This window comes from Labeo rohita, chromosome 13, assembly GCF_022985175.1.
Source record: "Labeo rohita strain BAU-BD-2019 chromosome 13, IGBB_LRoh.1.0, whole genome shotgun sequence".
NCBI classification, from domain to species: Eukaryota; Metazoa; Chordata; class Actinopteri; order Cypriniformes; family Cyprinidae; genus Labeo; species Labeo rohita.
Window position 1 is genome coordinate 35,202,838 of NC_066881.1, and position 25,667 is coordinate 35,228,504.

General features: G+C 27.7%; 1 protein-coding gene across 1 annotated transcript in view; it reads right to left on the reverse strand.

The window, feature by feature from the left end:
* The window catches only part of LOC127175472 (adhesion G protein-coupled receptor A3), a 196,255-nt gene that overhangs the window by 87,139 nt on the left and 83,449 nt on the right, over positions 1–25,667 (reverse strand). Inside the window, exons 8-12 of the mRNA XM_051126554.1 lie at positions 24,474–24,638; positions 21,738–21,921; positions 19,654–19,803; positions 14,748–14,909; positions 12,778–12,972 (exon numbers count right to left, since the gene is read on the reverse strand). Of these exons, the coding sequence (XP_050982511.1) occupies positions 12,778–12,972; positions 14,748–14,909; positions 19,654–19,803; positions 21,738–21,921; positions 24,474–24,638 (856 nt within the window). The remainder of the gene's footprint in view (positions 1–12,777; positions 12,973–14,747; positions 14,910–19,653; positions 19,804–21,737; positions 21,922–24,473; positions 24,639–25,667) is intronic.

Genomic DNA, 25,667 nt, shown 5'->3' on the forward strand with positions numbered 1-25,667 from the left:
TTGAAATAAAATGAAATATAAATATTAGATTAAAAAAATCTAAGCATAAAAATAAAATAAATCAAGTGTATATAATGAAAATAATAATAATGTCACTGTAAAATGACTAAAACATACACTAAAATGAAAATGAAAACTTAAAACAAAATGTTAAAATTTAAATTTAAATTTAAAATCAACAGCAATTCAAATTCAAAATATTAATAAATAGTACATTTGTTACAACTACATCTGAAAGAAAAATTAAAATAAAACTGGTATAAAATAAATTAAATGCAAACAAAAACATAATGAAGAGAATAAAAATGGCACACTGTAAATAAACTAAAATGAAAATGAAAACCAAAAACATAAAATATTAAAATTTATAAATGACTCAAAATCAACAGTGATTCAAAATATTAATAAATAGTAAAAAAAACGAAACAAAAAAAATACTATTCAATTCAAATTCAGTTTTTGTTAACTGAAATAAAGCTGAAACAAAATGAAATAAATATTAGATGAAAAATTTAAATATTAAAAACATTAATGAAATAAATTAAGTAAGAATTTTAAGTAAAATTATTCAAACTAAAACTGAAGTAAAACTCAATTAAATTTAAAAATAAATAAAAATGACACATTGTAAAATGTGTTATTGCAGAAAAAGCGTCACATAAACCTTAAAGAATAAAATAAACACAGACACTAAAACACAGAGCGTAAGTGGGATGACACATCATTCCCGGCTCCTGGAGGACGGCAGTTAAACGTAACGAGGTGTTACTGTAATTAGCGTACGGCAGACGCTCCGATAGCGTGCATCTCAGCGCTCTAATTGAAGGCCGCAGACGGCCCGCATGCACACAAATTACCGCACTGGGCAATTAGCGAGAGCCCTTCCTCTTTTTTGGAAGTGTAGATGAGAAAAATGACTTGGCTGCCTTCATGCAGCGACCGCGGTTCAGATCACATTCACTGACTGCAGGAATTAGCACATGATGTGATTCGGGTTTTAACCGCAGCCGTTGACGGAAATAAGAAACAGATGCATGTGAGTCATTGTGATGTGTGTGAAACGATCTGTGTTTGTTCTGAGAGACTCGTGTGTGTGTGTGTGTGTGTTTCATAACTGTTTTTTATTTTATTAGACTGATAAGATTTGATCAAGCTTGAACAAGAGAGAGTGATTCATAAGACAGAAAATGACAAATACAAACCATTTTATACTTCATTCTCAGTTGTTTCTCTCTTAAAGGGATAGTGCACCCAAAACTTACATTTCTGTCATCATCTACACAGCAAACCTGTATGAGTTTCTTGTGATGAACACAAAAGAAGATATTTTGAAGAATGTTGGGAACCCCACAGTTGACGGTAGCCATTGACTTCCATAGTATGTTTTTATTTTTTCCCATACTATGGAAGTCAATGGGTACCAGCAACTGTTTGATTCCCAACATTTTTTCAGATATTTTCTATTATGTTCAACAGAAGATGAAACGCATACAGGTTTGGAGCAACATGAGGGTAAATACTGTGAATGATGACCATTTTTATTTTGGGGGAACTGTCCCGTTAATATAATGGGGGAAAAAGGAAGCAATTTACAACCTTTAGGTTAGCTTGAGAAAGCTGCACCAGAAAGTTTGAAAAAGTTTAAAAAGTTTAAAAAGAAGAAAAAAGAAAAAATGTTGTTAGCATGTTGCTAGCATGTTTTTAAGCATGATTTTAGTATGATGAACAAGTTGCTAACATGTTTCTAGCATGATTAGCAAGTTGTTAGCATGTTGCTAGCATGTTTTAGCATGATTTTAGTATGATTAACAAGTTGCTAACATGTTTCTAGCATGATTAGCAAGTTGTTAGCATGTTGCTAACATGTTTTAGCACGATTTTAGTATGATTAGCAAGTTGCTAACATGTTTCTAGCATGATTAGCAAGTTGTTAGCATGTTGCTAGAATGTTTTTAGCCTGATTAGCAAGATGCTAACATGTTTCTAGCATGATTTTAGTATGATTAGCAGCAAGTTGTTAGCATGTTTCTAGCATGATTAACAGGTTGTTAGCATGTTGCTAGCATGTTTTAGCATGATTTTAGTATGATTAGCAAGTTGCTAACATGTTTCTAACATGATTAGCAAGTTGTTAGCATGTTGCTAGCATGTTTTTAAGCATGATTTTAGTATGATGAACAAGTTGCTAACATGTTTCTAGCATGATTAGCAAGTTGTTAGCATGTTGCTAGCATGTTTTTATCCTGATTAGCAAGATGCTAACATGTTTCTAGCATGATTTTAGTATGATTAGCAGCAAGTTGTTAGCATGTTTCTAGCATGATTAACAGGTTGTTAGCATGTTGCTAGCATGTTTTAGCATGATTTTAGTATGATTAGCAAGTTGTTAACATGTTTCTAACATGATTAGCAAGTTGTTAGCATGTTGCTAGCATGTTTTTAAGCATGATTTTAGTATGATGAACAAGTTGCTAACATGTTTCTAGCATGATTAGCAAGTTGTTAGCATGTTGCTAGCATGTTGCTAGCATGATTTTAGTATGATTAGCAAGTTGTTAGCATGTTGCTAGCATGTTTTTAAGCATGATTTTAGTATGATGAACAAGTTGCTAACATGTTTCTAGCATGATTAGCAAGTTGTTAGCATGTTGCTAGCATGTTTTAGCATGATTTTAGTATGATTAGCAAGTTGTTAGCATGTTGCTAGCATGTTTTTAAGCATGATTTTAGTATGATGAACAAGTTGCTAACATGTTTCTAGCATGATTAGCAAGTTGTTAGCATGTTGCTAGCATGTTTTAGCATGATTTTAGCATGATTAGCAAGTTGCTAACATGTTTCTAGCATGATTAGCAAGTTGTTAGCATGTTGCTAACATGTTTTAGCACGATTTTAGTATGATTAGCAAGTTGCTAACATGTTTCTAGCATGATTAGCAAGTTGTTAGCATGTTGCTAGCATGTTTTTATCCTGATTAGCAAGATGCTAACATGTTTCTAGCATGATTTTAGTATGATTAGCAAGTTGCTAACATGTTTCTAGCATGATTACCAAGTTGTTAGCATGTTGTTATCATGATTAGCAGGTGCTAACATGATTATTGTATGATTAGCAAGTTTCTAGCATGTTTCTACCATGATTAGCAGGTGCTAGCATGTTTCAAGCATGATTAGCCAAGTTACTAGCATGATTCTAGCATGATTAGCAGGTAAATAGCATGTTGCTAGCATGATTAGCAAGTTATTAACATGCCGTTAGCATGATTAGCATGTTCCTAGCTTGATTAACAGATTACTGGCATGATTGTAGTTGCTAGGCTTGTCTAGATAGATAAACAGATTAGAAATTTTAGAATAGAACGGAAGTTTGAATTGATTAGAAATAGTACAGAGAAGGGAAGTGTTGACTGAGTCTCAAGGGATTCTGAGAGTTTAGATTTGAATTTTGTCAGTTGGAGTTTGAACAGTGTTGCTCATTTGAACATTCCGTCAATGTAAGTCTATGGGATTTTCGACAGGCCAATTTTAAAAATTTAAAAAAAAAAAAAAAAAGTATTTATTGTAATTGTTTAAACATTAAGAATATTGTCTACAAATAAATTCACATTCAAATGTAAAATTAAGTGATTTTAGTGTTTTTTCATCTAGATGAATTAAAAAATGTCATGTGGTGCGACCATGATTTATATTAAAATTAATTCATTTCCTTAACATGTTTAAGGTATTCTCAGTAATTAAAGTGTTTAAAACAAAGTATTTGCATTACTTTTGAGTTTTTGTAAATAATGATCTCATGTTTTTGTTCTACAGTTTCAGAGTCGCCTTCTTAAATGTATTTAGCAGACTGATTTTTTCTGTAAATTGTATAAAACTGATAAAAATGTTTTAAAAATAGCATTCAATTAAACATACTGTAGCAGTGATCCATATTTCAACCACAGAAATTAGATATTTTATTTTTAATTTAATACAGTTATTGCTATTGTTGGTCGCACCACATGACGAGCGGTCGCTCCGAATGACACAAAGACCTTAAATCATTAAAATCTATTTAAAGAGACACACACACACTGAACCAAACTCTGACACACACTCAGCAAACCAAACGTTACACTGCAGCTGAACTACTCACAGGTCAAACTTCTCTGGATGTGGAAATGACAGTATCAGCAATATGAAGACTAGATCACATTTGCATACACAAATGGACGGCGTACAGCAATACAATTATCAGTGAAAATGAAAACCAACAGACCGTGACCCCGTCAAAATTACAGATGACGCAGACTGGCATCATGGAAAAAATTATGCTGATTTGCATAATAGTGTATATCAGCTTTAATGCAATCAGACTTAACAGAAGCAGTCAAATGTCAAACATTTCAGTTTTAATGACAAAAAGTTGTTCTACATCTACAAAAGAGTAGAACAATACGTTCAAATACTCCATTTAATGTTACATAATCTTAAAAATAAGCAAACAAAGCTTTTTTTTTTTAACAAGAATGTCTTCTTTTGTCTGTTTGGATGTAGTAAAACTTCCACAGATGAAGCAGAGAACCCTGGATACCACTAAGCAACACCCTGGTAACAACTCAAAACATTCTGTAAATCACCTAGCGACGACCTGGTAATCACCCTAAAAACTGCTTAGCAACACCCTGGTAACAACTCAGAACAGCCCAGCAACTGCTTAGCAACAACAATAAAAGAATTCAAAATGTATCATTTAATCTACAATGTGTAAATGATTGAAAAATACTTACTATCAAAGAAGTTTACATAAACACACGTTTACAAATAAGCGTTTTCATAAAATCTTTCGTTAAAAAAGAAATAATATTTAACAATTTAACAACACATTTGCATCTTCATGGTTCTTGACTGATTAATGCTCACATGAGGTAAACATATACGATATTTGCATTCAAATTCTGTGTTTAATTGTTAATGTATTTATTTTCAAATTATGTATTTATTTTCTTATTTCAATTTTTATTGAATTATTCTTTGCTTAAAAACTAATTTTTGCTTTTTAAACAAACCAGTGTTATTTGATTGTTTTAAGGTTATTGATATGCTTTTATAGTTTTTGATATTGTTTTGAATTAGTTATCATTTTATAAATACACACACACACACATATATATATATATATATATTTTATTTATAATATATGTGCTGTCAAATGATTAATCGCGATTAATCACATCCAAAATAAAAGCTTTTTTTCACATAATATATGTGTGTACTGTATATATTTTTAATGTATACATTTTTTTTTTTTATATATATATATATATATATATTTTTTTTTTTTTTTCTCTTATAAATGTAATCTTACATCACACATGACTTTATAGAATTTTACATAAATGTACTATTATTTTTTATATTGTAGTTCCTTTTACTGGAAATTAAATGGGAAAAAGGGATGATATACTTGTTTTAGCAAACATCTGAAATAAAATGTAACATTTGTTTAATTTATTTAGATTTTTTTACAATAATAACCCTGCAATAAACTGTAATGAGAAAATTTAATTTACTTTGATTTTTACTTTTAATTTTATTGAATTTTATTGAATTTTATTTTATTTTTAATTAAATTAAATTAAATTAAATTAAATTAAATTAAATTTAATCTATTTTAATTTAATTTAAATTTTACTTTATTTGATTTTTAATAAAATAAAATAAAATAAAATAAAATAAAATAAAACAAAATAAAATTTTATGTGGATGTTTGGATGCAGTAAAAGCTCAGGCTCATGTTTGCTTTTTCTGTCTCTGGCCGTAACTCAGGACCAGGCATCAAATAATGTCATGCATGTGAAAATAAGCAGAGAATGCATCAAACAGTTGTGATCTGGCTCAGATTCAGAAAAGAATCATGTGTTTGTGGTGTTTTCTGCTGATTAATGGCTCATTCAAGTCTTCTTCAGCACACAATTGGGTGTCAAAAGCAAAAATGCTACAAAATGCACATATTTAGTGAGAAAATGTGACGTGCTCCAGCAAAACGGACAGTATTTTTGGAATCAGCAGCTCAAAATAAGTCAGAAACAACTACTGGATTTCATTCAGCAGATATGACGCATGGTGGTGTAACAATTATAGAGATGCTCAGAGTTTAAGTGAACAAGGCAAACTCAGAAGTGTAGTTTTGTAGTTTTGCAGTCACAGGTCAGATATTGTTAATGGTTTGGATTCTCAGATTCACTATTGACGGGAGAGTCAGTGTCTGTAAGTTAGCTTTTATTCGGGTGATAATGTACCTGTGTGTTTCACAGACTCAAATATCTCTCTCTTTCTCTCTCTCTCTCTAGCGCAGTGGAGATGAAAAGCTTCCAGTGTTTGAGCATTCAGAGGCGTTTCTCTGTTTGCTCTTCAGGTGAGCGAGAGGAATACATCTTTAATGCAGCTCTGCAGATGAGCTGCTGAAATACACACACACGCACACTACAAACAGAGGAGATCGACTCGTGCATCTGACAATCTCACTGATGCACAGTATTTACACACAAGCCATGTGAGAAAAAAGGACAAAAATACAATGAAAGAATGTTCTTTTTTTCCATCCAAAATACATTTAAAATACATGCTAAATATATGTTGTAAATGGTACAAACTATATTTATTAAAAAAGAAAGTAAAAAAAAAATGTAATAATACAAATATATATAAAAAAAAAAAAAAAGAATTTTAATGTTTTTAAAGAAGTCTCTCCTGCTCACCAACCCTGCATTTATTTGATCCAAAGTACAGCAAAAACATTTATATTTAAAAAAAAGTGAAATATTTTTACCATTTAAAATAACTCTTTTCTATTTGAATATATTTAAAAATGTAATTTATTCCTGTGATTTCAAAGCTGAATTTTTAGCATCATTACTCCAGTCACATGATCCTACAGAAATCACAGTTTTGATCACAGAAATAAATTACATTTTAAAATATATTCAAACACAAAACAGATATTTTGAATAGCAAAAATATTTTATAATATTTTTTGCTTTTGCTGTACTTTGGATCAAATAAATGCAGGCTTGGTGAGCAGAAAAGGTGAGCAGAAAAGATTTGTGTAAAAAACATTAAAAAAACGTTTGACTGGTAAAATATTTCATAATTTTAGAACATAAAATGACAAAATATTTTAAAATTATAAATGTTTATTATATTCCGTAAAATTATTTTATTTTGTAAAAGAATGATCAAATATTTAAATTTAGTTTATATAATTTAAAACTTATATAATCCTAATATTTTAAAACTGCAATATTTAAATACAAATTTTAGAATACAACAATATCTAAAAATTATAACATATTTTACAATTATAAAAATTATATTATTTTTTTTAAAAATGATAAAAAAATGTAAATTAATATTTAGAACTGAAAACATTTATAACTGTAAAATGGAAAAAATACAACTTTTATTAAAAAAATGATAGCATATTAAAAAAAATACATAAATTATAATATTTTTAAAAAGATAAAACAATATGTATTTTATTTTTTTTATTTTCATATATACAAAATATTTATAATTCAAAACATTTAATTCTAAAATTGCAAAATTGCATTGCTTAAATAAAATATAAATTACAGAATATAAAGCAAAAATATATTGAAAATTAATTTGATAAAAATTGCACCATATGCCTCATGCAATATATATCTTTTTTGAGTTCTAAATAATGACAGACTTCATTTCTGAACTATGCTTGTAAGGACAGAAAATTGTCAGGATGGACTGTGTAATATTTGATCTGAATGCTGTATGAATGTGTGTGAGTGATGTGATCAGATTATGATATTATCTAAATCTCCCAGAGGCGACTGACACACGGCAGGCAAATGAAATGCGGATCAAAATCCATTTCAAACAGAAGTCAGCGGCTCGTTCACTAGTTAGTGTGCGTCAGGGCAGAATGATGATCACTTACACAGACCTCCAGACTGATAGACATGAGATCGGCCTGCGGCGTTCGTCTGATTCATACTCAGCTTCGCTCGTCCTCCTCATTAAAGCAATGTCCCGCGTTCGGCTCAAGAGTTCTGCATTATAGACCATGTACTGAACCCAAAACCTCGAGGAGAAACTTAATGTATATAATCACACACATTATTAGAGAAATATTAGAGAAAACTCTCAAGTATAATCTGACGACCAAGATATCAAATGCAGCTTCACCATCTCATATTTTTCTTACTAAAGGGCGACCGGATCTTTCAACAGAAACGCAGGACTCTGAATTAAAACACATTATTTAGTGTTTCTGTAGACGGTGATTCTCAAAATGATTTGTCAGCTGAACCTCTGTTCTGTTTACCTGACATGCAGGTAAACAAATACAATATTTAATTTCACCCTTTTTATTAAGTATTTCATTTTTAAATGTAGTTATTTTTTAAATTATGTTTTTTTTTTCTTTTTAAACAAATGTTACAACAACTAAAACTATCTATCTATCTATCTATCTATCTATCTATCTATCTATCTATCTGTCTATCTATATTAGGCCACAATCTTACATCACACATGATTTTATATGATTTTATATCACATATTTTACTATTATTTTTTAGATTTGTTATATTGTATTTATCTTTTAATGGAAGTTAAATGAAAAACAAAATGGATTATATACTTGCTTTGGCAACTATCTGAAATAAAATATATATTTTTAAATATATATATTTTATCTTATTTCAGTTAATGATTACTTCATTATTTTTTACAACTTTATTATTTTTTTTTGTTTGTTTGTGATCACTTTAGTTTTATTTTACAATAATGACCATGCAACAAACGCCTATAATGAGGAAATATTTAATTTTATTTAATTGCATTTTTTTACATTTTATTTTATTTTATTTTATTTTTTATTTGTTATATTGTAGTTGCCTTTTAATGGAAATTAAATGAAAACCAAAATGGATCATATACTTGCTTTGGCAATTATGATTTGTTTTTTGTTTTGTTTTTGTTTTGTTTTTGTTTTTTTTTCATTTTTTTAGTTTACATGACCCTGAACAAATACTTATAATAAGGTAAAAAAGTCTGTTTAATTTAATTTAATTTAATTTAATTTAATTTAATTTAATTTAATTTAATTTAATTTAATTTAATTTAATTTAATTTAATTTAATTTTTAATTTAATTTTTAATTTAATTTTTAATTTAATTTTTAATTTAATTCCATTTAATTTAATTCCATTTAATTTAATTTGTTATATTGTAGTTATATTTAAGTAGTATATTTAACGGAAATTAAATGAAAACCAAAATGGATCATATACTTGCTTTGGCAACTATCTGAAAAAAAAGAAAAGAAAAAAGATTTATATATATATTATATATATATATATATATATATATATATATATATATATATAATCTTACTTCAGTTACTTTTTTTTTTTTTTTAATTTTACAATAATGACCCTGAAACATATGCCTATAATGAGAAAATATTCTGTTTAATTTATATTTATATTTATATTTATATTTATATTTATAATCTTATTTCAGTTAGTGATTATTATTTAAATGTTTTTTTTTTTTCATTCTTTTAGTTTTAGTTTACAATAGAAACCCTGCAACAAATGCTTATAATGAGGAAATATCCTGTTTTGTTTTGTTTTGTTTTATTTTGTTTTATTTTATTTCTTTTGCTGTATTGTTTTAATTTGTTATATTGTAGTTAACTTTTAATAGAATTTAAATGAAAAACAAAATAGATTATATACTGTGTTGGCAACTATCAGAAATTTTAAGATTTTATATATATATATATATAAAGTTAACTACAATATAACAAATAAAACAAAAAAACAAAACAAAACAGGATACTTCCTCATTATAGGCGTTTGTTGCTTCAGTTAATGATTATTATTTCAAGTGATTTTTTTTTTTTTATCCTTTTAGTTTTAGTTTACAATAATAACCCTGCAACAAACACCTATAATGAGGAAATATCCTATTCTGTTTTATTTTATTTTATTTTATTTTATTTTGTTTTATTTTAGTCTGTTGATGGAGACAGATCTGTACAGCAGTGTTTGAGTGAGTCTCCGTGTGATTGTGGACTGAAGTCTGATCTCCTCATCAGAGCCCCTGAACTCACAGCTGGACGTCCAGACAGAGCCGCAGATATTATTAACACCTTCAGTAGCTTCAACCCATCAAACCCACACTCCTGCTTTAGCTTTTGTGGCAATAAGTCAAACGAAAGCTACGAAAAACACAGAAATCCTGTCTGTTTTCATACATTTGAACAACACAGATGCCGCCTGTGAGAAAACACAGTGTCAGACACAATATGAAATTATAAAAAAAAGAAGATGTAAATACAAATCTGGAGTCTTTTATCTGGGAAAACAAGATGAAAAATACTGTTGACTCATGATCTCGCTCTCATATGCAAACGCTCGTCCAATCAGATGCTCTCTAGAATAAGAATGCCCCGCCCCCTCTGTTATAAACACCACCTGCTGCTGACAGACAGCATGAGACCTACATCACGATTAATGGCTGTGACTTAAACTAAAGGCTACTGGCTAGTATAAAATAAGCAAAATATGTAAGAAAAACTGTGTGAGAGTGAGACATTCAAGACATCATAACCGCTCAGATAACTCTGTGGATAAAATACAAAATGCTAAAATATTTAAAATTAATATTTATTTGTATTTATTTCTTAATTCTAAAACTGTAAAATTACAATTAGGGCTGTTATTATTTCGATTAATCGCATACACAAAGTCTCAGTTTGAGTTTGCCTAATATGTGTGTGTGTACTGTGGGTAATTATTATGTATATATACATACACACAAATTAATGTATATATTTGAGAGAAATATGTTATAAGATGTACAAAGTCTTTTTATTTATATATAATATAAATTATATAAAAATGATAATAAATACATATACTTGTACATTTTTCTTAAATGTATACATGATTGTGTTTGTATTTATATATACATAATAATTACACACAGTACACACTCACATATTAGGCAAACTCAAACTTTTATTTTGTATGTGATTAATCACGATTAATCATTTGACAGCCCTAATCACAGTACAATAAAATAGAAAAAGTTAAAATATAAAATATTTTAACAATTAAAATTATACAATGATAAATGTTTATTTTATTTCATAAAATTATTTTATTTAGTAAAATAATACTCAAATATAAAAATTTTGTATATATAATTTAAAACATATATAATTATACAATTTTAAATGCACAATATTTAAATAAAATATTAAACAAAAAACAACATAAAACAATATAAAAATATAAAATATTATACAATTTAAAATGTTATTATTTTAAAAAATATATAAAATATTTAAAATTAATATACATTAATAAGACAAAAATGCGAACTTTTAAAAAATGCAAATGTTAGAATATTAAAAATATATAAATTATAATATTTAAAAATATTAAAATATGTTTATATATATATATATATATATATATATATATTTTTATTTTTTTAAATATTATAATTTATATATTTTTAATATATATATATATACATACATATACATACACACACACACACACACACACACAAAGTGTGTATTTTCAATTTCAAATAATGTTAAAATATACAATTATTAAAAGTATTTATTTATTTTATTTCCTAAAATTATTTTATTTTGTAAAAGAATTATCAAATATTTAAATTTAGTATATATAATTTAAAACATATATCAATTTAAACTTATACAAATATTAAACATTTTATAATATAAAAATATATAAAACAAATATTACAATTATACAAAATTATATTATTTAAAATATAATATATACTATAATAAATATAATAAATATGGGTTATAATAAATACTAAAATATGTAAAACTAATATTTAGAGCTGAAAACATTAATTCTAAAATTTAAAAATGACATTTAAAAACAAAAATGCTAGAATATTAAATATATATATATAAACAGTAAAATTTAAAAAGAAAAAAATATATATATTTTTATATTATATATTGTTTATTGTTTTATTTCTATATACAACATTTATATTTATAAATATTAATTATAATATTTATTAATATTTCTAAATATATTTTTTTTTTGCTTAAATAAAATGTAAATTACAAAGTATAAAACAAACAAACAAACAAACAAAAAATATATATATATAATTAATAATGAAATTATACAAATATTTTATTTTATGAAAATTTTAAACATTTAAAAAAAGTATATATATAGGAATTATATATATTGTTAGGACGGGACAATATTTGGTTGAAATACAACTATATGAAAATCTGGAATCTGAGGGTGCCAAAAAATCATAATATTGAGAAAATCACCTTCAAAGTTGTCCAAATGAAGTTCTTAGCAATGCATATTACTAATCAAAAAATTAAGTTTTGATATATTAGGAAATACGTTAGGAATTTTACAAAATATGGAACATGATCTTTACTTAATATCCTAATGATTTTTGGCATAAAATAAAATCGATCATTTTGACCCATACAATGTATTTTTGGCTGTTGCTACAAATATACCCGTGATACTTAAGACTGGTTTTGTGGTCCAGGGTCACAAATGTTATACACATTAAATCATTTATAATCATAATTAGATGATTTAAAAGAAAGACATCAAACTTTACCATTTAAAATTTATAAATCATTGATTCATTTAATCCAAGTAAAAAGCACAGAATGTGGTTGAATGGTTTTTGGACAAATAGGACGGTTAATCACGACCCTCACCTGGCTGAGCTGACCCATGGGTGACCCGGAGACGTTAACCGTGTGGCATCTGAAGTTGAGGAGCGTGTTGTGCTCGCCGTGACCCGCGTCGGCCACCGGAGGCAGCAGAGGCGGCCGCTGCACCACCGTACACAATAACCCCATCAGAGCGGCCGGACGGAGCACCAGCGCCTCCAGAGCGATGTTAGCCGAAACCTGCCCGCAAACACACACGCGGGACGTTACGCGACCCACTTTCCTCACACTAATTACTCGCTGGAAAATAAACATCATTCACTGATGGAGCTTCTGCTGACGGAGTCAAGGACTGATTATGAAAATAGAAAAAGACTAAACAAAGACTCCATTAACGGCCCCAGTCTGTAACCTACATTATCAGAATAACAGCTCAGTCTGCCATTATGTCAATATTTACAAGTTTAGACGCAAAAAACCCACCTGAGATCCAGGCAGCACGCAGCAATCTACAGTAACAGAACAGTCATTTACAAACACAAGATTCCCACGACTCGCAATACATCAGGGAATAAATCAGCAGCACAACCCTTAACATCAGTGTTTAACCGAGAAATCTCAGGAGAAATTCATGTTAATTACCAATTATAGCTCATTAAAACTCAAATTAAAACCATTGGGGAAAAAAAAAAAGTGTTACTTGAAGTAAAAATAAAATAAAATAAAATAAAATAAAATAAAATAAACCTTATATTTCATCTAGTTGTGGCCAAGGCAGCATTTCTTATTTTAATTAAGTTCAACTTAATGTACTAAAATACACTAAAAATGAAAAAAAAATAAATAAATAAATAAAATAATAATAATAATAATAATAATAATAATAATAATAATAATAATAAATAAAAATAAAATAAAATATATAGAAATAAAAAAGAAACAAAAAAAAAATTCTAAAAATGACAAAATTACAAAACCCACCAAAAAATTAAAAAATTACTAACACTTTAACTAAAATTCAAATAAAAATAGAGAATACATAAAATATAAAAATACAAACTAATTCAAAATATTAATAAAAACTATAATAGCATATAATTTTGCATTCCATGTACAATTCTGATTTTGCAGTGATATTAAATTACATTTGAGATTAAATTACACTAAATTGAATTTGAGAACATATATGTATTTTTGTATTGTATATTTGTATTGTATTTTTTTCCAAAAAATTCATTACCAAATAAGACTGTATATGTAATATTATGTTATGAGGCAATTAACAAAAAAATATTTATATCCTTATAAAACACTAGAGCGAAAAATAGATTTGTAAACAACTTTTATTTTTTGGGTTAATAAAATAAAATAAAATAAAATAAAATAAAATAAAATAAAATAAAATAAAATAAAATAAAATAAAATAAAATAAAATAAAATAAAATATATAAAAACACAAAACTAAATTAGTAAAATTTTAAATTAAAATGAAAACTCAAAAAACTAATTCAAAATAATAATAAATACCATATATAACAGTATATAAATAGTATTAAAATATAAGCCAGCTATTGCAGTCATGCAAGTACAGCTCAACTTAAATAACATACTTAAAAATAATTCATAAAATAAAATAAAATCATTTTTCATTCATTTGGCAACTAACTGAAATAAAAGTTACTAAACTAAAATAAATAAAAGCTAAATATAAACAAAACTAAATAAATAAATGAATGAAAACACAAAACTAAATTACTAAAATTTTAAATTAAAATGAAAACTAAAAGCTAACTCAAATTAAAAATTAATACCATAAAATTCCTATATAATATTATATAAATAATATTACAATATTAACCAGTTATTTTAGTCATGATCAATCAATAAATCAATCAATCAATAAATAAATAAGCACCATCCATTAAAAACGATATATATATATATATATATATATAAAAACTCCCTAATTTATCCTCCCTCATGAAATGTGCTCTAAGATGATGTTGAAGCGTCACCTTTGAGATGACGGTGGTGTTTGCGTTGAGCGCGAGGTCTGCGATCCGCTCCACACACTGGACGATCCGCGTACACGCGCGAGCCTCGTTCTGAGCCATCCACAAAACATGCTCCTCCGCCGCCATCATGTCACTGGCCACATCCAACACGTGATCGGACAGCTACACACAAACACACAAACACACACTTACAACTCACATTTACTTACAACTGTGCAACTATGAACATCATAGTCCATGCAGATTTTGCAATACATTAAAAAAAATTATTTTGGACATGATGTAATATTTTAATTTATTGCAATAAATTTCCCAGCATATTCACACATATTTAGTTTTATAAGGGTATATTTTTGCTTTCTTTACTCATGCGCAGCTCATCTCCATAAACGGACTGTACTGAGTTGAATTTATGTTCAGTTCAGCCCATCAAAACCTAGAAGAGCATGATTAAGAAGGTTATATCTCATTTACTTCAGTGGCTCATCCACGTTTAATTGAGGAAAATGGACAATATTCACAGCTCTTCAGTGACCTACAGATCCTTCAGTGACCTCCGAATCATAACATTACTGGAACTACTGCTTTACATCTTCACGAGACAAGTCAACGAGATGCTTTAATATGAAATCTGAGTGTTTTTAGAGCACCGAACTGAAGTGAGCTGTTAAAGTCATGTTTGCTTTTATTTAGCCATAAATCAGAAGCAGCTTTGTGCTAATCGTAACATAAACAAGCACAAATAAAATCGTCTTAGACTAAAACAGCAGCGTCAACTCTTTAAACAGACTCCACACAAGTTTCATTCATCAGATTTTATCCATTATAAATATTTATATTAGAATCTCATGCTTATATTTTACGCACCTGGGTTATTAGTTAAAATATATCCTTTAAATTTCTATTTTTGCATAGATGAATTCAAACTGAGTGCAAATTAATTAATAAAAAAATGTAAAAAATCATTATTAAATTAATTAATTATATTATTTAAATTATTATTACTTAAATTATTAAATTAATATTATTGTTATATACAATAATATATAAAATATTTTTGAACTATTCAATAGACAAATTAGTGAACAAAAAATGTAAGCTTATTATTCAATTATTTTATTATTTATTATTTATTTATATTATTTCAATTATTATTTATTAAATTATTAAATTAATATTATTATATATAATAATAATATATAAAATATTATTAAATCATCAAATAAATTTCTACAGTCTAAATACAAAGAAACAGTGGCATTTAAACAGCTTTCTCTCAGAAATTGGAGTAAATATCACAAATAATTACAATTAAATGCCAAGTAACGCACTGAATAAAACATGATATTTTTAAAATATTATTTCCTTGTAAAACAAATGTCAAAAATATGTAAATAGTACCTTTAAAAAATGTTTTTACAGTGCATATATATATTATATATAGTCAAATTAGTCAATAAAAATGTAAGATTATTATTGAAATATTAAATTTAATCAATCAATTATTTATTTATGTTATTTAAATTATTATTAATAAAATTATTAAATTAATATTATTATATATAATAATAATATACAAAATATTAAATTATCAAATTAATTTCTACAATCTAAATACACAAAAGGCAGCATTTAAACACCTATATATATATATATATACACACATACATAATGTTCAATAAATTAGGGAGTATTTTTTTCTCTTCTAAAAAACTTAAAAAAAAAAAACTAATTACAATTTGTATTTATTTATATTTTTTTAATTATTAAAGAAATTATTAAATTAATCTTATTATTATATATAATGCATTAAATTATTATTATATATAATACATTATATATATATATATATATATATATATAAAATACATTAAATACCATTAAATTATCAAATTAATTACTAATAAAATTGCAAACCGATAAATTGACATATATATTTATTTATTAAATTTATAAAATTATATATATATATATATATATATATATATAAAGTCAAATTAGTGAATTAAAAAATTAAGATTATTATTCAATTATTAAATTAAATCAATAAATTATCCATAAATTAGTATTTATTTATATTATTTAAATTATTATTAAATTATTAAATTAATATTATTTTTATATATAATAATATATAAAATATGATTCATTTATCAAAGAAATTTCTACAATCTAAATACACAGATATTTACTAATTACAATTAATAATTACAATTGCAAGTAACGCACTGAATAAAATCAGGCTAAATACAAATGTGGATGGAACAGCCTATACTAAAACTAGATTTTTAATGATTTAATTTAAAAGTATATGTATATATATATATATATATATACTGTATTTTTCATCTATTATAAATTCACTTAGTTGCATTGTTGCTTTCCAAAGGGTTGATTTCCCAGTGAAAACACGTACTCATAACATGCAGCCCTTAAATGCACAGTCAATGAAACATGAGTAAGAGCCTCGTCCAAATGAATGCGAATGTTTGCATACTTAGCATGTGTGTGTCTGGCCTGAAGGTCACATATGGCAGCCAGAGTTATGTAATTAATACCAATTTTCCCAAAGCGAGCGAGTGCGTTTTCTCCTCATTCACACATAAACAGCCTCCTGGAGCTCTCGTGCTGGAGAGCGAGCGTCCGCCGGTGTTATTAAAATGCTAAACGTGTTGACTGAACATGTGTACATAACACTTAAAGCTGAAAATAGCTGATAACAATGTGCGCTGACTCAAATTGCATCTAAATTACACACTAGCAGAGGAAGAGACTGAGTCACACACCAGACGACGGACATCACTGATCACTGATCACTGCGAAACGTCACGCTCTTCATCTGTGTGCTCTTGTCACAAACATTCAAACATTCTTAAATCAAGATGAGGTGAATTTCAATTTAATTTAAAAAATATCCAGATCAAGTCAGTGCTTAATAGTGTTATTTTAGTATGAATGAAATTCTATTAAAGATTATAATAATTTTTTTTTGTTGTTTAAATTTTGATTTTAGTTACATTTTTGTAATTTTGTAAATTTTAATTAGATTAAATTATGGGTTTATATTTTTATTGCAGTTTTTGTAATAGTTATTTTAGTACATCAAGTTAAACTAAAATAAAATATGTATTTTTTAAGCTAAACTAAATGAATTAAAATAATTTTATATTTATTCTATTTTATTTATTTGAAATTTATCATATACAATAAATTCTAAAATTATTTATAATAACCCTGCTTTATTTATATTTATGGCAACTAACTGAAATAAAAGTTACTGAACAAAAAAAAAAAAAAAAAAAAAGCTAAATAGAAACATGAAAAAAAAATCAAATAAAAATATGAAAACATAAAACTATTTTACTACAATTTTAAATTAAAATGAAAACTGAAAGCTAATTTAAAATAATAATAAATACTATAAAATTCCTAAATAATATTATATAAATAATATTAAAATATTAGTCGGCTATTTCAGTCATGCAAGCACAGCTCCATTTAAATAACATACTTCAATAAAATAAAATAAAATGTAAAACTTGAAAATATGATATGAAAATTAGAAATGTTCGTTTGGCAACTAACTGAAATAAAAATTACTAAACTGAAATAAATAATAGCTAAATAGAAACATGGAAAAAATAAAAATATAAAAACAAAACTAAATTACTAAAATTTTAAATTAAAATGAAAACTGAAAGCTAATTCAAAATAATAATAAATACTATAAGAAAATACTATATAATATTATATAAATATTAAAACTAAACTAAAACTAAAATATTAACCAGCTATTTCAGTCATGCAAGCACAGCTCCATTTAAATAACATACGTCAGTAAAATAATAAAATAAAATAAAATAAATAAAAAATAAAATAAAATAAAATAAAATAAAATAAAATAAAGAAAAATAAAATAAAAATGTAAAACTTAAACTATTACACAAAAATTAGAAATGTTTATTTGGCAACTAACTGAAATAAAAGTTATTAAACTACAATAAATAAAAGCTAAATAGAAAAATGAAACAAAAACACATACAATAATATTACAATATTAGTCAGCTATTTCAGTCATGCAAGCACAGCTCCATTTAAATAACATACTTCAGTAAAATAAAATAAAATAAAATAAAATAAAATAAAATAAAATAAAATAAAATAAAACATAAAACTTGAAAATATGATATGAAAATTAGAAATGTTCATTTGGCAACTAACTGAAATAAAAATTACTAAACTAAAATAAATAACAACTAAATAGAAATATAGAAAAAATTAAAACAAAACTAAAGCTTTTTTGGATTATCTATAACATCCCTGCTTATAACAAGATTTTTTTGGCAGATATTTTTTCTTGTTTTAAGCATAAACTTGCTGCATTTTGACAGATTTCCCAGAAATGTGTCCTAATGAGGTTTCAAAATCTCTTAACGGTTTAAGCAAAGACAAGATTATCTTCACAACTATCTTCTTTTCTGGGAAACTGATCAAAATGAAGTGAGTTTTTGCTTAAATGAGATCAGAAATTGGATGCAAATGGGATCAGAATTTTTCTGACTCCGCTGGTAGATATTTTGTCTTGTTTTAAACTTAAACTTGCTTTATTTTGATCAGTTTCTCAAAAAAAAGAAGACCTCTTAACTTACGTAATTTGGCTTCTCAAGTAAAACTACCATTGATTCAAGAATGCTTAGATGTTTGTACTGGAAAACAAGACAAAAACACTGAGGAAGTCTGTCACTATTGCAGTGATCCAATGAAAGTATTACTGCACAGTTCATGAGGTGTAGAAGCTAAACAGCAGTGTTTTACATTAGGAATGAGTGACTGGATTTGAGTTGTAGAAATACTCAGAATCCTGAAGGATTAAAGCGTCTGAGGCGTGATGCGATGTGATTCTCACCTCTCTGACATGATCCACCAGACGTGTGAGTCTTTCAACCAGATGAGTGACAAATATCACATCCATCATGTCTCCAAACAGCGCCGCCCTGCTGGTGAGAGACGAGAGCTGCTGCGCCAACATCAGAGCGCTGGAGACGTTCACCGACATCTGAGAAACAGAAGATTATTAACACTTCAGCATACAGTGACATCTCTGTATGCGCATCTAGACTACTGTTTAAAATCTGGGGATCCGTAAGATTAGTTTTAAAGAAAATGTATATATTTATTAATCAAGGATGCATTAAATTGATCAAAAGTGCCAGTAGAGACATTTACAATATTACAAAAGATTTACATTTTAAATAAATGCTGTTCTTTTCAACTTTCTATTCATCTGTGAATCCTGAAAAATAAAATGTATCACAGTTTCCACAAAAATTTAATGTAGCATTAACTGTTTTCAACATTGATAATAATCAGAAATGTCTCTTAAGCAGCAAATCAACATATTATTCTGATTTCTGAAGGATCACGTGATACTGAAGATTGGAGTAATGATGCTGAAAATACAGATTTGATCACAGAAATAAATTACAATTTACAAGATATTCACATAGAAAACAGATATTTCAATTGAAATAATATTTTACGATTTTTACTGTTTTTTTTTTTTTGACCAAATAAAAACAGCCTTGGTGAGCAGAAGAGACTCGTTTCAAAAACATTGAAAAAATACTAATGTTCTTAATTTTCATCATCAGTCACAGAAAGTAATAAAATAAAATAAAAAAAATAAATAAATAAATTTAAAAAATAAATAAAATTGATCTAATAAATGACCATGTTAAGCAGAAAATATTTCAAAAACTAAATTAATAAAATAAAAAAAATATTTTATGTTAAAATAAAGTAATAAAAATAAGTTTAAGATTTTCTATTTTTATTTCATTCATTAATTTATGTTACTTTATTTTATTTTCTTAAGTTTATTTTATTTCAAGTAAGTAAATATATATATATATATATATATATATATTTTTTTTTTTTTTTTTTTTTATTAATTAATTAATTAATTAATTAATTAATTTTTTCAAAGGTGCTTTAAGGACTAGTTAATTATAATAACCCTGCTTATAACAAGATATTTTTAGCAGATATTTTTTCATGTTTTAAGCATAAACTCGCTTCATTTTGACACATTTACAAGAACAAGATTATCTTTACAAATATGTTCTTTTCTGGAAACAGATCAATTTTTTTTTATTTTATTTTATTTTATTTTATTTCAAGTAACAAATATGTTTTTTGTTTGTTTGTTTGTTTTTTTAAAAGGCGCTTTGAACAAGGTGCTAAGGACTGGTTAACTATAATAACCCTGCTTATGACAATATATTCTTGGCAGATATTTTTTAAGCATATACTCGCTTCATTTTGACACATTTCCAAGAAATGTGTCCTAATGAGGTTTCAAATCTCTTCTCTGTTTAAGCAAAGACAAGATTATCTTCACAACTATCTTCTTTTCTGGAAAACTGATCAAAAAGTGAGTTTATGCTTAAATGAGATCAGGGACGCCAATATTAAACAATCTTATCAACTGAAGTTTTAAATGCTACTGTACATGCGCCTTTCCAACATTTTCAGATAGTTATTTCATTCTAAAAACAAATCATTACATTTAATTTGCTGCTAATATTGTGTTTGATTATTGTATGTCATGGATACAATGGATGCATTAGTGCTGTTATTTTCAAGTGTATTAGACTATTAACCAATAAAACATGTAGATTCTGTCTGAATCTGTGTGATCGGATCACCTGTTACTACCAGACATAAACAGGCCCAAAGCAACTTAAAATAACAATCGTGAAAATCACTGAGAGATCCGGAGCCAATCAAGCGTCAAAGAATCCCTTGCTGCGATGCTTTCAGCCTTTAACGCACAAGCGATTCAGTAAATCAAGGTCAAGTTGAACATCTGCTCAGTATAATCAGGTGTGTCGCCGCAGAAGTGATTCCAGCAGGATAACGGCCCTCCAGCACCATCATTTACTCACAGACAGCAGCAAAACACTCGCTGATGATGATGAAGGTACAGACCTGTGTGAGCTCATGCAGGCTGCGTGTGAACTGGCTGGCGTATGAGCACTGGTTATAGTCGTCCTCCGCCCAGCGGCCCGTGCGGTCACACCTGCGCCACGCCCTCTTCTCCTGAGGGGCGGAGCTGGAGCTGGACACGGCACACGGCAGGAAGGCCATGAAACCCGCCAACGTCTTCGGCCACCTGTGAACGTCATTCATCAGATCAAGTGTCTGTTCTTCACAAATGTCACTTTTCTTTATCAGGTTTGAATTCTCAGTGTGTTTTGAAGTGGCTGTTGATTTTAGTGGAAAGTTTTATTCAGTTTATAGTTCATTTGTACATGTGACCCTGGACCACAAAACCAGTCTTAAGGGTCAATTTTTTAAAATTGAGATGTATACATCATCTGAAAGCCGAATAAATAAGCTTTTTAATTATGGGTTGTTAGGACAGGACAATATTTGGCTGAGATACAATTACTTGAAAATCTGGAATCTGAAAAAAAAAAAAGAAAATACTGAGAAAATCACCTTTAAAGTTGTCCAAATGAAGTTCTTAGCAATGCATATTACTGATCAAAAATTACATTTTGTTATATTTATGGTAGGAAATTTAGAAAATATATTTATGGAACAAGATCTTTATTTAATATCCTAATGATTTTTGGCATAAACGAAAAATCGATCATTTTGACCCATACAATGTATTTTTGGCTATTGATACAAATATACCTCTGATACTTATGACTGGTTTTGCGTCAAGGGTCACACACACATTTTACACTACCATTCAAAAGTCTGGGGTTAAAAAAAAAAAAAAAATTTATTTGATCAAAAGTACAGTACAAAAAGTAATATTTGTAGTATTATTAATTATGAATTATTATTTAATAATTTCTATTTGAAATATTAATTTAAAGTGTAATTAATTCCTGTGTTTGATGATGATAACTGAAAATTTAGGATAAATAAATAAATAAATAAATAAATAAATAAATAAGCTATTTTAAAAATGTAATAATATTTCACAATTTTGAGATTTGGTCAATAATTAAGTACAAATTGTGAAATAATACTACTACTACTACTAATAATAATTATATAGATAGACAGATAGACATATATATATATATATATATATATATATATATATATATATATATGTGTGTGTAATTCATTTCTGACCCTAAACCCTAAATTAAGTTTGATATGTTTATGGTAGGAAATTGCAAAATATCTTCATGCAACATGATCTTTACTTAATATTCTAATTTATATATATATATATATAGCGAAATTTATAGTTTAACATTCATTGCTTCATTGCCAAATGTTGTGTTTGGAAAGCACATTTCTTTACAATAAACGACACTGGCTGTGATATTTTGCAAGACAATGCAATATCATTCAGACATTTTACACTAACATTCAAAAGTTTGGGGTTCTTCTGCTCACCAAAACTGCATATATTTGATCAATAATACAGTAAAAACAGTAACATCTGAAGTATTTATTAATTATGAGTTAATATTATAAATATATTAATATTATTAAATATTATTATTCATTTAAAATAACTATTTTCTATTTTAATAGTAATTTCTATTTAAAATAATAATTTTATTATTATTATGTAAAAAATAATGTGTAATTAATTCATATATTTGATGATGATAACTGAAAATTAAGGATGAATAAATAAATAAATAAACAAACAAACAAACAAGCTATTTTAAAATGTAACAGCATTTCACAATTTTTAAATTTGGTCAAAAATACTGTAAAGTTCTGAAATATTATTTTAATGTAAAATATCTGTTTTCTATTTGAATATATTTAAAAATGTAATTTATTTCTGTGATCAAATCTGAATTTTCAGCATCATTACTTCAGTCTTCAGTGTCACATGATCCTTCAGAAATCATTCTGATATTCTGATTTGCTGCTCAACAAACATTTCTGATTATTATAACATTGAAAACAGTATATTTCTGTGAAAACTGATACATTTTATTTTTTTAGGATTCACAGATGAATAGAAAGCTCACAAGAACAGCATTTATTTAAAATAGAAACAGTTTGTAATATTATAAATGTCTTAACTGTCACTTTCCATCAATTAAATGCATTCTTGATGAATATAAGAAATAATTTCTGACCCTAACCTGTTGAATGGCAGTGTCTTTTGACGAGTTTCACACATGAAGTTTGTGAACATGAACAGTGTCTGTTTGTTGTTGTCAGTAATGAACAAATAACACTAATTTCTCTGCTAACAACAGGCTCATTTTTCAGCCCATTACAGTCGTGTGCTGCATAAACACAGAACATGAAGCTATAAAAGCACCAATCTAACATTAAAATATAACAGCATTAAAATTACAGTATCTGTGATGTAGTTTTTAAAGAGACAGTTCAACCAAAAAAATGGAAATTCTGTCATCATTTACTCATTTTCGAGGCATTTTAAACCTGTACGAGTTTGTTTCTTCTGTTGAACACAAAAGAAGACATTTTGAAGAATGTTGGTAAGCAAACATTGACGGTAGCCATTGACCTCTATAGTATGGAAAAAAAATACTAATGAAGTCAATGGATTCCCAACATTCTTCAAAATATCTTTTGTATTCAACTGAATGGAAACTCATTCAGGTTTGGAACAACTTGAGGGTGAGAAAATCATTTTTGGGTGAACTGGCCCTTTAAGCTGCCACTTTGGTAAATGGCATTTGTGTGTGCGCTGTTGTAACACACCTGAAGTCGCCCTTGTTGCTACTGACCCTCTCGGCCGCGCAGTACAGCGCCGTCGTCTCCAGCACCACGATCTCCATCCCGATTGAGCTGTTGCCACGGGAACTGGTCACGTGACACTGCCAATTACCGGAAACGCCGGCATCGATGTTGGACAGGATGAGCTCGCTGCGAGACGAGGGTGAGACGACACTGAGTCACACCTGAACACGAGCCAGTTTAACACAACCCTTCAAGTACATGAGCTATCGTGTTCAATTATCATGTAAAAATACAAAATATGATATTGCATCCATTCAAATAACACTGATAAATGATGCATAAAATATGCACACAAAATAAATTCTGAGTGGCTGTTTAATTAAAAGCAAATCCATCTGTGTGATACTGAGTGCCAGCAAACAGTAGACTAAGGTTATTCGGACTCATTCATATTCAGCTTTGCATTATTAATACACTGTAGAATTTCCGACAGTTTTTGTTCCTGTATTTCTACAACATTTTCGAGGGAAACATTGAGGGACGTGAACGATTCATGCATGCAAACGCTGGCTGTGGAATAGTAAGTGGCTCAGTGAGCGCGCTCAAATCTTTCACAGTAAAAATGATTAGAGGCTCAGAGAGAGAGACAGCGACTGCTCAAGTCCGTAATCCCTCACACACACGTGCGCACACACACACACACACACACTTGACTCTCCTCAGGAAGTGTTGACTCTGGTTCGCTGATATAATGACTGTCAGTTTTCATTCAGTGCTGGAGTGTGTGAAGGCTGATGCTTGTGCGTTTAAACATTGATTAAACTCTTTCACAGCAGACTGTTCTTCAACTTTAATTGTCAGTTTTGTAGCTGACTATTAGATTTACATTTGGCCCAAACCAGCATTAAAGCAGCTGTGTGGAATTCTGCACCAAATTTTATGTCATCAAAATTACAGGAAAAATACAGAATTGTACATTGAATCTGAAAATGTGAGTGATTATCAGTGTCCCTATGAAGTTGCTGGGGCGTTGCTAGGTGGTTGCTAGAGTATTGTTAAGAGGATGCCAGCTGTGTGGTTGCTAGGGGGTTGCTAAGTGGTTTCTGTGATGTTTCTGTGTAGTTAACAAGTGGTGGCTGGACTGTCGCTGTGCGGTTGCTAGGATGTTTTTAAGTGGATGCTGAAATGATGCTGTATAGTTGCTAAGGTGTGCTA